This window comes from Lepisosteus oculatus, chromosome 3 (assembly GCF_040954835.1).
Source record: "Lepisosteus oculatus isolate fLepOcu1 chromosome 3, fLepOcu1.hap2, whole genome shotgun sequence".
Taxonomy (NCBI): Eukaryota; Metazoa; Chordata; class Actinopteri; order Semionotiformes; family Lepisosteidae; genus Lepisosteus; species Lepisosteus oculatus.
Genome location: NC_090698.1, coordinates 42,994,240 through 43,007,587, shown reverse-complemented (window position 1 = coordinate 43,007,587; position 13,348 = coordinate 42,994,240). Strand labels below are relative to the sequence as shown.

The window sequence follows — 13,348 nt, the reverse complement described above, 5'->3', positions numbered from 1 at the left end:
TGCTTACTCTGCAGGTTGTAATTTGCAGTCACTTGATCTACAGTTACTCACCTGTTGTTTTACCATTCACTGCAAAGGTGTACATAGATATCACAATTCTGGAGTATGCACTTTCACCCACTATTGCTTTTCACTGATTATATAAATCCTTTGAACTTCAATGATGAGCCCTCTTGGTCCAACACTCCTCAACAATCACCCCTTTTTCGTTGTCACTGAGGTCTCCTCCTGCAACCATGCTAAGCTTGTCCAATGTTACATACATGATCCTAAGCATGCTGGGATTATTTGATTAACGCATGAGCCACACCTGTTCAGTGTGTTTGCTTTGAATATACTGTACTTGGTGCCTCTTATTTCTGCAAGTGTTTTTAACATACCAATATTTTATATTTCTACCAAGATCATTTTAAATTAGCTTTGTAAATTATATTAGCAGGGTCTTATATTCAGAAATTAAATTTAGCATTAGATGCATTTTGGCTGTTTTTACCCCTTTGTTTCTAATTTGCCTAAGTATATTCAGTTATTGAACTATTGACTTCCCTGACAACCTTGTGCTCAGGATAGCTTCTTTTTGGAAAGGAATATAATATGTAGTAGAACAGAAAGTGGTATCCTTTAAATAACGTGGGTTTGGCACAGATACCTACAAATATTAAAGTCTTCAACTTCGTTTTGCTGCTGTGTCTAACACTTTTGATTTTACCTTTAGTTTAAAGTAGGCTAAGCCGTAGAGATGTGAATACTTTTTTATTGACAGATAGTTTTCATTCAGCATTTAACAGAGATTTGGAGAACCCGTGTTGCTTGATGTATCCTCAGAGCTGATCTCTCACATTGTTTGTGCTGTGGCAAAGTGCTAAATCCAATGCTGCACAATTTTCTTTTGCTTCCTGTTTGAATAGGTCTTAACCGCCACAGATTAAAAAGAACAAGGAGGACTCCATATCCATCAGTTACAGTTAAAGTACAGTTCTCTGACTTCTGTTCTCAGCTTTATACATTTGAAGCAACAGCTGACGCTGACGAGTTTTTAAATAGAAATATCGATACTCTTTGGTTGCGTTTCTGTTTGTCAATTTTTATGTTAGTTCCCTCTGCTCAAAAATTAAATTACAAAATAAAAATAATAACGATTCCAAAATCCTGAAACCAAAGCATAGATTGTCCATTTGCAGTGATACTTATCAAACTTAGATTTAAAAATGTTCTTTAAAATGGGATTTTTCTCTGTATGCTGTTTGTGTTATTTCCAGGTGATTTTTCTGGTTATTCACTGAGCATGGGAGCAAAGATTATGCAGATATCGGCCTATGAGTAAGAACTCCCATAAGAGGTTATACGATGCACTCTGTCAGATGTTTCCTGGCTGAATTAATTACTGTTCTGACATGCATGCAACAGCTCTTTCTGGGAAAGTTTTCAGTCACTGGAATATTGTTTAAATTCTTATTTCTAGTTTGTAGTGTAGAAATTAATTTACTGTTGTGTGACAGAGAAAATTGAAGCCCTTCATTTCAAAATCTCACTGAGCACAACTGTAGTTTAAACATAAATCTATTGCATTATTCCTAACTTTAGAAACGCCATGAGCTATATACACAATACTGACCAATGATGTAAGTGTGATTTTGCTGTATCCCATATATTCAGTAATGTTTCTGTCTCCATGAGCACATTACTATCTCCACATATCCTTTTCTATATCTAGTGCAAAGCAATCTGAGTAGCTATAGTAGTGACATACACTTGTTTGGGTAAACATTTGCAGAAAATACTATGTAACATTTGTGATGGATATTCAGATTCCCCTAGGAAATTTTACTAGTGTGAACAGAATATGTACAGTATGTGTGTGGACTGTACAAATGGATGTGATGTACTGAATATTATGTATGCTCACTGGACAAAATATAATACTCAACATTTGCTAGAGATATTTGAATATCTAGAGCAAATATAAATCCCTGTAAGATTACAATTCACCAAACCTTTTAATATGGTCACTTGTGCCAAAGTTTGTAAATTGGATTATTTACTCACAGTACAGATTGCTCAGAAATCATACAATCTCCATCTTATATGATATAGATTCAATTAAATACAGTACTGCTAGACTAAAGTTCTTTAAAGTCATTTAGTTTAAACATTTTTTTAATCTGGAGTATCTAACTAGACCCAGTTTTAGAGTGTGTAGAGTTATAACTCCATCAGACATTTAAAATTGTTTTGCTGTATATATTCCGCCTACAGCATAAACATTTTTCCCTCACATTGTTTTTTTAAAGGGAAGAGATCAGCAGAGATTGCACCAGGGAAGTACTTTGTCAGAGTCTTATAAATGCATTATGACAGTAGCATTGCCATTTTCTAGGCTAATCTAAACAGATTTAGAAAGCAATGCTGGCCCTGCTCAGTTCTGGGATAGTTAAACTTCAAGCAACACAGACAACAGCAATCTGGTTGTGTTGGTGGATCCCCAGGTTGAACTCTTCCCTCTAGAGCATCCTGATTTTCAGTGTTTCTAAATGTAGGAGTGTTCTTCGCAAAGTCCTGAATACATTTTGCTCTGGGCTTGCACCGTCTGGTCCACCTAAAGTAACCCATTAATTCAATTGGTGAAGCAGTTGCTCAATTCTCTAACTGATCTTCTGGAGCACAGTGACTGCCCCGCAAAACCAAGTAGGTGCTACACTTCAGTGGTGGTTGAAATGGGCCCCTTTCTATAGTGAAGTGCTTTAAGACTCTTTGGGATGAAAAAATGTTATGTACAGTATGTGCAATTAATTTATTAACCACAGACAGAACACATTTGTCCTCTCCTTTTTTCTTCTGGATATGTTTCAGAGTGTTGAGTATGACCTAAACAGGTGAAAGCACCAATAACCTTTACTAGCTAAACTGACTTTTGACATTTTCAAGTATTTAAGCACGTGGGCAAGAAAGTTTCCTTTAAGCTTAGAATTGTGCAAGGTGGAGCATTCTAAGCTAAGAGGATTGAAGCTTATTTAATATATAGTAAATGCCTAAATTTACAAACCACAGAATCCTATGCATCAAACTAATATACAGTATGAAAAAAAGAAGAAAGAGAACACAACATTTCGGCCGTGGAGCCTTCTTCAGGTGTGAGAGAGACAGGGCAGTAGGCAAAGGTAAAGTAGCGGGAGAACAAAGGTTGGGGGGAGGAGGAGTGAGAGGCGGGAGCAGGGGACAGAAAGAGAGGCCAATCAAGAGGTGTGAAGTCAGAATGGGTGCAGAGAGGTGTGAAATGAAACTTCCAATGAATGGAGAAAATTTAAAAGAACAGTAATCTGTCGTTAAGGGAAGGGAGAATGTGTGATCCTAACTGCAGAATAATTTTAGTTTCGGTGGTCTTTCTGATGTATGAGTTCGGAAAACCGTCTTTGAGAACACAGACGGAGAGATTAGTGTGGTCGTGGCCGTCAGAGGTGAAATGAGAAACAATGGGCTTGGAGAGATCTTTAATCTTCACAGCCCTGACGTGTTCTCTGAAGCGGTCTCCGAGTCTCCTTCCTGTTTCTCCAATGTAGATGGCTGGGCATTTACTGCAAGAGATACAGTAAATAAGGTTGCTGGAGGTACAAGATGCTGTCTGGGTGATCCGGAATTGTCCTGAGGGGCCTTGAATGAGTGTGGTGGTGGCTGTGTACTTGCAGGTGATACAGCGAGCTCTGTTGCAAGGGAAAGTGCCTGGTGTGGATGGTTGTTGAGGGCGGTCAAGGGAGCTGTGAACAAGGAGGTTACGCAGATTAGGTGGTCGGCGATATGAGATGATAGGGCGATCAGAAAAGAGGGCCCCAATGGAGGGATCATCCTGTAGGATGGAAAAATTCTGGTTAATGGTCCTGGGGTCCTTCCTGCACCATTTCACCAACTTCCACCCGTCCCTCAAATATACAGTTCACATATCTTCCACCACTCTTCCGTTTCTAGACATCCACTTGTCTATCAACTACCCCCGACTTTCCACTTCAGTTTATTACAAACCCACGGATTCACACAGCTACCTCCTGTACAGCTCATTTCACCCCAACCACACTAAAAACTCTCTTCCTTTTTCACAGTTCCTTAGGTTACGAAGACTATGCAGCGACAACATCGACTTCGAGAACCAAGCCCTCGAAATGTACTCATTTTTTATCAACAGAGGATATCCCAGCAGTGTGATTGACAGGGCCCTTGCCCGAGCCAAAAACACCCCCCGGACCATCAACCCGATTAGGAACTCCCGCCGTAACAACCGCATTCCCTTGGTGCTTCCTTACCACCCTAACACACTTCCTATCCCCAGGACCATTAACCAGAATTTTTCCATCCTACAGGATGATCCCTCCATTGGGGCCCTCTTTTCTGATCGCCCTATCATCTCATATCGCCGACCACCTAATCTGCGTAACCTCCTTGTTCACAGCTCCCTTGACCGCCCTCAACAACCATCCACACCAGGCACTTTCCCTTGCAACAGAGCTCGCTGTATCACCTGCAAGTACACAGCCACCACCACACTCATTCAAGGCCCCTCAGGACAATTCCGGATCACCCAGACAGCATCTTGTACCTCCAGCAACCTTATTTACTGTATCTCTTGCAGTAAATGCCCAGCCATCTACATTGGAGAAACAGGAAGGAGACTCGGAGACCGCTTCAGAGAACACGTCAGGGCTGTGAAGATTAAAGATCTCTCCAAGCCCATTGTTTCTCATTTCACCTCTGACGGCCACGACCACACTAATCTCTCCGTCTGTGTTCTCAAAGACGGTTTTCCGAACTCATACATCAGAAAGACCACCGAAACTAAAATTATTCTGCAGTTAGGATCACACATTCTCCCTTCCCTTAACGACAGATTACTGTTCTTTTAAATTTTCTCCATTCATTGGAAGTTTCATTTCACACCTCTCTACACCCATTCTGACTTCACACCTCTTGATTGGCCTCTCTTTCTGTCCCCTGCTCCCGCCTCTCACTCCTCCTCCCCCCAACCTTTGTTCTCCCGCTACTTTACCTTTGCCTACTGCCCTGTCTCTCTCACACCTGAAGAAGGCTCCACGGCCGAAACGTTGTGTTCTCTTTCTTCTTTTTTTCAGCATGGAATAAACCTATTACTTGTTCCTTTGCAGCCTACGCATGCTGACGCAGCTACCCACCTAATATACAGTATGCTATGCAACTGTAGATTAAATATTGAGCAACATTGTGTATACTGATAAAAATGGAAATGAGTGACTGGTATATACCAATGTATACCAAGTCAGAACTTTCTCTGCATTGAGTGAATTGCTTTTGGAAGTAAGGAGGGCATTCATATATTTTTTTTAATTTACATGTGACCTCGTCTTGTATTATTAGAATTATGACATGTGCAAAATATTAATGTGCACTATGGGATTAATCAAGACCATAGGATTGAGGCTGTGGTGGAGGTTGTAGGAGTGATCAGAATGGGTCCATTTCACAGATGCACCACTTGTCTGGCTGCAGTTCATCCCTCTACCCAAGTCCTAGCTACAGTTCTGCTGTAGCTCACCTGCTGGCATAGACTTACCCTTTTGTCTGCAGGTTAATAGTGAAAGACGGCACAGAATTGGACAGATGTGTGCCATCAAACTGAATTTGGTTCTCTATACAATAAATACATTTTTGCATTTGGTTTTTACAGGACAAAGAAGCTGATTGTGGATGTGGTGCGAATCCAGCCGGGAGAAACGTTGATCGAGATCTTGGAGACTCCTGCCTCTGCACAGCAGGTGAAGTGTTGTGGTTTTGCCACCACGGCATTTCAGTAATGGTGCTGCTTCTACAAGTGCAGTGATCTGCATTCTTTGTTTATTAATCTTAAAGATTTTTTTTAAGCATACTGCTTGAATCTTTAAAACGGGTTGCACTCTGATGGTTTTGGAGAAGTGGTTTGGTGTTCCTCGTTAATTCATTTCACTGACGTCCAGAATATTGTCAAAAAACATTACAGGTTGAACCAATATTTGGGTTTTTCATTTTCAGGACTATTTTCAAGTTTGTCGTTCCCCATCTTTGGCTGTAGACAAGAATGGCAAACACTTTTCCTTGACATAAGGGCTCCCACTGTCGATAAAGCTGGCAAATGCTTTGTTCCTCCAGGAATCTGAACACGCAAAAATAATTGAGAAACGTGCTGTTCAAGATGCCAAAACCCCTGATAAAATGAAGATCAGTCAGTCCATCCTTGAAGATGGACAGCTCCCATTAGAGCAGAAGAAGCGGAAAATCCTGAGGAACCTGAGAACACTGGAGCAGGCTGGTGTGGTCTCATCAGAGAACAAGTATCAAGACATCATCAATGACATCTCAAAGGTATCTGCTCTCAAAAAGACATTAAAAGCTAATTGAGAGCTCACCAGATTCTGATTTGGATCATTTTTGTTTATTTAAAGAATCAGTTCCAGGATCATTGCTAGTAATGATCTGTTAAACTGAGATTATATGGTTGGTAGGAGCTACAACAAACATTAAGAGAACAGACTGATTCATAGTTGGCAGTTTAATTGCTTAAATAGGTCCATTCGTAATATATAATGTATTTATTACATGTATGAAATAGTTTGTTGGCTGAGGTATGTTAGACCTACAGTCTGACTCAAGAGTGTTATTTTCTTCCCACTAAAAGGCCATTGAATGCAAGTGTAAGTGAACTCAAGAACAATTTTCAATTAACAAAATACGTCGAAACACACTTGAGTAAAATAAAAGGCACTAGCAAGACAAGGAGAAATTCTTTACTTCTTCCTTTTACGGAGACAAATTAAGAAAAACAATTTAACCTGTTTTCACTGAGAAATTTAGTTCAGACATCTTCAAATATTACGATCTGTTCTAATTTCTTATAAGAAAATGCTTGCATGTTTGCAAGGTTATTGCACTTGCCTCAAGTATGCATTGGCTTAAAGACACCATGATGTCAGTACATTGGAATAGAATCTGTTAAGGAGTTAAATGGAAGTTGTTGTTGCGGTTTGCAGGACATAAGAAACCAGCGACGGTATCGGCAGCGCAGGAAGGCTGAGCTGGTGAAGCTTCAGCAGACACTGAGCGCACTCAACTCAAAGACGACCTTCTATCAAGACCAGATCAATTATTATGACACGTACATCAAAACCTGCTTGGACAACCTCAATAGAAAGTAAGCTCACCATTTCTTTGCTCCCAAGAGAATCCTCTTCACTTTTTTCCCCCACTTTCCAAGAATTCACAAATTCTTGTGAATTTAGACAGCTGTAGAGTCTTTTGTATAGCCTTGTTTCAGCAGCATTCTCACTCATTGTGTTGTCACCTGCTGAATTATATCACACATAGTGTGGTGGTTTGAATCACTACGTATATGGTTTAAATCTAGTATTCATTTAAAATTGAAAAAGCTAAACTGCAACATTGTATTAATGGACAAGTTGTTTGAGTCCACCCCACATGACTCGTATTGTACACTGCCTTTTTTTATAAATAACTTCTACCTCTAGGAACAGCTTCCAAACACTCCAGCAATTCTTATAATTGTTAAGTTTGAAGGTACAGCACAATGACAATCAGACAGACTCATTCTGTACTTGTCATGTAAGAAACACAAAGGGAAATGTTTGGCATGAATTTACTTAACATCTCAGTTATCCAAAATGGAGGGACAGCAGTAAATGGTTGTGTGGGTGGACCTTGTAGGTCTTACACCGTGTGGCCTGATGTGTAAGAGTTCCTAACTCCAGTCCTCTGGTGCAGAATTTAGCAGGTCTCTTAAAATTCTAGCAAGTTTGTCACCTGGGAAAAGTTGTAAATTGATCCTGTAAACTGTATCTATTAATCCCTTCTCAGGGATGAATTAAATGAGGAAGGATTGAAAGAGACCTAGAAAATCTGCAGGATTCTGATCGTACACATCAAGGAGCACTTTAAAATACAGCAAGAGCAAGCTTGAACAAGTGGCACAGGTCGAACTCCGCACTTGTTACAGAATTGTAGTCATAATACACTTTTATTTATGGTGATCCGTCTCGCAACTGGTATCTTAGAAAGATATCTCTGTCTTTGTTTTGATTGCAGGAATGTGAGAAGATCCATAAAGCTGGATGGGAAGGGAGAGGAGAAGGGCAGTCGGAAATCTAAGCAGACGTCCTTGAAGTACTCCGCAGCCCGACTGCATGAGAAAGGAGTTGTTCTAGAGATAGAAGGTCTGCAGACAAACCAGTAAGTGCTGAGCACAAACTACTTTCTGCCATAATCCCTGGGCACTGCCTTTCGCTTACATGAGAAATAGCTTCATTGTTAAAGGTTTTTGTGAAGCCAAAGCCGGGTCTTTCCATTACGGGAAGTATTGCCTCTTTTTCTTATTTCATTTATTGTCTGAGATTTCCTATTTTTATCCAAGTTCCTGGATTGTAGTTACTAAACCACAGGTCTACCAGAATACATATGGCAGACAACACACCCAGTCCCAAAAGACATTTCATCAAATGGATGGTATTACAACAAAAAGTACTGCAAACAGTGTACTGTGAGCAGTGTGAATTTGTGAAATGTCTTTTTATCATTTTGCCAGTTATTTTTAAACATCTTGTTTAGTTGGAATCTATTTTATAAATACTGTTCGAAAAGGGGCTCCTTTTTTTTCAGAACATGCAATTAGAAAATTTGGTACAGAAGCAGTGCAGTTCCAGAGCATATTAGAGTAATTTCTAAATTATCTGGACACTGTATACTACTTTCTAATGGTCTTTGTTTGGTTTTTAACTTCACCACACATATTAGATTCTGAACGCCATGGCTAATGGACGAATAAATCAATCTTGATATTGGATAAAAAATAATTAAAGTCAGCCAGATTACAGGACTCATTTGTATGCTAAAATAGCTTAACTGTTCTATATTAGTTTGCTGCTGTCTGGATGTCTTGAAATAGTTTTTTGTATTTAATGTATTTTAAGCATTATCACTGCAAAATAGGAGCTGAACCTCTGCACCAATAGCCATTGATGAAAGTGTTTTTTATTAATTATTTGATAATAAAAGAGTTTGATGGATATTTTCTTGTGTGCTTTTGTTTTTTTCTTTAGTATTTTCTTTTAATTGATGTTTTTTTAGGTTTACTTTTTACTTATTATATTTTAAAACACCAACTATGAAACCTTTCTTCACTACCTTTCTTCTGTAAAAGCTGACATTTTACTGAAAACACCAAAACAGAAAACACAATTGCAATTTTTGGCTTTCACTTTAATAGGCTTTCATATTTAAGCAAGTTGCAAGTGAAGTTCTTTCAGGTGCAGACTGCAGGGGTCAATGTAATGGAAAAATATTACTTGGCATGGTTGGTTTCACTGTAGTTACTTTGAGTGTTAATAGAATATCCTGTGTTTTCATTGTTTATCAGGTTTAAGAATGTCATGTTTGACATTTCACCCACTGAGGAAGTTGGTGACTTCGAAGTTAAAGCCAAGTTTATGGGGGTTGAGATGGAAAAAGTCCAGCTGCATTTTCAGGTAGAGTATAGCAGTGAATTCCAAATTAAACGCATTTTCACCTTTTAAGAATTGCTGTGAATCTGAAAGGAGGAGTCAAAGCTAATTCAATTAGCTTACAGTACATTTGTAATCATAGCATTTTGTTTTTAATGTCTAAGACATCTGTGCTAGCAATTTTGGAATTGTATTTTAAGGTAGCCTCTGTATTTATTGTGTAAATGTTATCCAGCATTTTTGTGGTATACTTAAATTAAAACAGACTAATAAAAGGAATGAGCAATGAGCTAGGTTTATAACAGCTGTCTTTTTACATTTTTAGGATTTACTTCAGCTGCAGTACGAAGGAGTTTCAGTGATGAAGATGTTTGACAAAGCTAAAGTCAATGTTAACCTGCTGATATTCCTTCTGAATAAGAAGTTCTATGGAAAATGATGTTTTCATTTATGCTTCCCAATTCCAGGTTTAATTTAACCTTATGTCTTAAATATTTTACTGTTTAATTTGTAAAGAAAAGTTGGGGGGAAAAGAATAGATTGTGCCTTCTTTAATTTCTGTCAGAGAAAATGTTTTTTCAGAACTTTAACTGGTTTTCAGCATGATATTGATTTAATACTGAAGAGTTGTCAGTATATGCAATGCTAATGGGTTTGAGAGAGAATCCATGTGAAAGCATAGGTCAGTAATGAAAAGAATATAAATCCGTAATGTTTTTTTTTAATTAACTGGAAACAATTGTGAAATTTAAACCAAAATCTGCACATTCTTTGATTAAGAGTTTCTTATTTTCTTTATTCTACTGGTGATTGTATATGGAATATATTTTAAAATTATTAAAAATTAAATGTTATATACAAAGATATATGAGCGACAACACCATTCCTTTCACTTAATGTAAAAAATGAATGAATTCTTATTGTAAAATGCACTACTGCCTCACCGTCATTAAAGAATGCGGAGTGTCATGCCATTAGTAGTAAAACAGAACATTACTATCTGCCCAGATATGTTCTGCTTTTTAAGTGTTAAATTGTGCCTTTGAACTTCGCAAAAGTAAAACAAATGTCTATGCATATTTTAAAACTATAAAATAACTGGGTTGTTCTGCAGCTTTCTTGGTTATTGAAACAGTACGACGTGACAACATGTTTAATGTTAAAATAAATGAGAGTTTTGACATCCATTGGTTTCTTTTTTCAAATATTAAAGTTTAATCTGCAGATCGATTGCACCGAACAAAGGGTGTTATGCTATATTGTCCTGTTATTGCCAGCTGAAATGTCAGATTTTAAATAATTACTGTCCTTAATCTTGTAGAATTGATATATTAGCGGAAAATACAAGAGGGCTTGAATATTATTTGTTTCATAATTGTGCACTCTCTGATCACTCCCATAGTGACTCACTTCTTTCCTGGCTAAAGAATGTTTTACTTAATGGTTTCAAATAAATACTTTTTGTTTACATGAGACTGTAAAGTTTACTGAGGCATTAATTCCTGAAAGGCTGTCAATCCTGATAGCAAGAACTCTTTTTTATTTCTCCACAACCAAATTGGAAAGCAGTCTGTATATCGATTACTTTTTTAAGCTCTAGCATCTCATTGAGATAATTAAGGGACTTCCTGGCAATCTATTTCTATACTAGACATCAACAATACTTTTCAAGTTTTACCGTACAACTACAACACAGTTGCAAAGCAATTATCAGGAAAATGGCAGTTCTTATCTGTAGCAAATACACTGATATTTTATTGAACAAACATAGGTAAACACATTATGCTGATTATCATTCATCTGTTACAAACGTGCCAATAGCCATCAGGATGATTTGCACAAAACCTGTTTTCATAGTTAAAGATTTGGCTCCAGTGCTGGCACATTTACCTCTGTGTCTTGGCTTCATTCCACTCTGGGCTTGTAGAATCTTGAATGCCCAAGTACAATACTCAGCCATATAAAGGTGGTTACTGCCACATGTTTAGGGTACCTTGATTGACCATCTCCCTACGAGGATGAGCAGGAAGCACCCTGAGAAGGGCAGCTCTGTCACAGTTACTGCTGCTGAAATCAGTTTCTGCCCCAGTCCAATTGCTTGACAACATTCTGTCAACAACTGCCTCCTACTCCCGTCACCATAAGCTGGTTGCCTAAGGACTTCAATGAGGCAGGGATAAAAGATGCCTGTGTATGGCATTGCTTAATGTAGAGAAATTGTTGCCCACCAGCTTCCACACTTGGAGGAAGCACAATGGACACCACTGGAGCTTATTTCACTGCAGCTCTCTCTTCTGTGGTTGAGAACATGGTTGCTAGAGCCCCTTTTCTTGAGCATGCAGGATGCCAGGTTTTCATGGTGACTGGAACAGTACAAGAACTGAAGTACTGTACCTCACTTTGTGGAGACTGACCCCACATTACTCATTGTCTAGGTTTGGTGGTGAGGATGAGAGGGCGGTCGAGGAATCTCTCCCTGTATGTAGTGCGCCTTGGGATCTTTTGGGATGAAAAGTGCTATCTAATGTTTACCCTGTGTTTGCATGGGTTTCCTCCAGGTGTTCTGGTTTCCTCCCACAGTCCATAAACATACTGTAGTGGTACAGTAGGTTGATTGGCTTGTGGGAAAACCGACCCTGGTGTGACAGTGTACAGTACATGTCTGTCCTTGGATGGGCCGGTACCCCGCCTTCTGCCTGTGGCTCCCCTACGACCCTGAATTGGATGAAGTGGTTAGAAAATGGATGGATATATATATATATTGTAATCACCGTGGGGTTCGGTACAGAATGGAGCAGGCGTAGGACTCAGGAAAAGGGGGTTGGACAACACATTTATTAACCAGAACCGGGGAAAGGTACACGCACAGGAACAGGGGTTACAGTGCTGCACCTACACTAACACACACATGGGAGGGAAGAGGCCGCATCACAGCCCCTGCCCCCTTATATACAGACCAGTTCCCCCAAGTCCCTCCCCTCAGGCACTGTTGCCAGCCCACCCTGCGTGCACATGACTAAAGGGGACGGAGCAGCTGTTGAGCGCCCCACATGGGTGCTACAATATAATAGACATATATACTGAGACACATTAAAATGGGAATCAAAAGCATTTGTTTTTTTAATATCTCTAAGCATGTGTCTATGTATATTCTGAGTGTATATTGACAACATTGTAAGGTAACCTTGGAAATATTAGAACAATAGAGCTAATGACGGGTCAAATTTTTCCGTTTTCACTTCTCCACTATGGACATGACTTCTAGAAAAAGCAGTTGTTTTTAAACAGACTAAGTGATGAATGAGGGTCCTCACACCAGCACACACTGGAATGTCAGGGGATGAACTCAGCTGAGCAGTGAAAAAGACTGATGAAACAACATTCTCTAGAAGTGTTGTTTAAAGAGTAAAAAACATTAATTGCAAGTGAACTGTAGTTTGTACAACTTAGCACAAGTAATTACAAGAGTTCTTTTTTTCAGTGAGAAAACCCATCAGTAAGACGACCGCAAAAGCTGTATTCTGTTACTTTTTCTTATTTTTTTTTTCATTAATACTCCACAGATGATCCCATATCTTTGACCAACAGTGCATATTTAATCAAAAACTCAAATAAGAGATATGCAACTTTGTTTGGTCACTACAATGACTGGGCAACATCATGAATAAATGCAGTCTGTCTTTGATCCCTGAGACAATTTATGTTCTGAAATGAACCTAAGGAATGTAGTGTGCATGTTAACTTACTTCCTTTCACCATGACCTACTCATGTCTAGACACTGGCTCTTTAAGAGTGGTTCTATCTCATTTGGAAATAGTTAAAGCCAGATGTCTTGATATTTTAT

The 13,348-nt window shown here is 38.8% G+C and overlaps 1 protein-coding gene across 2 annotated transcripts in view; it reads left to right on the top strand.

The window, feature by feature from the left end:
• The window catches only part of iqgap2 (IQ motif containing GTPase activating protein 2), a 112,745-nt gene extending 101,767 nt beyond the window's left edge, over positions 1–10,978 (top strand). For both annotated transcript variants that reach the window (XM_069187186.1, XM_069187187.1), the window contains exons 33-38: positions 5,687–5,774; positions 6,145–6,357; positions 7,023–7,183; positions 8,092–8,235; positions 9,419–9,527; positions 9,829–10,978. In XM_069187186.1, the coding sequence (XP_069043287.1) occupies positions 5,687–5,774; positions 6,145–6,357; positions 7,023–7,183; positions 8,092–8,235; positions 9,419–9,527; positions 9,829–9,942 (829 nt within the window). In that variant the 3' untranslated portion in view covers positions 9,943–10,978. The remainder of the gene's footprint in view (positions 1–5,686; positions 5,775–6,144; positions 6,358–7,022; positions 7,184–8,091; positions 8,236–9,418; positions 9,528–9,828) is intronic.
• The last annotated feature ends 2,370 nt before the right edge of the window (positions 10,979–13,348 follow it).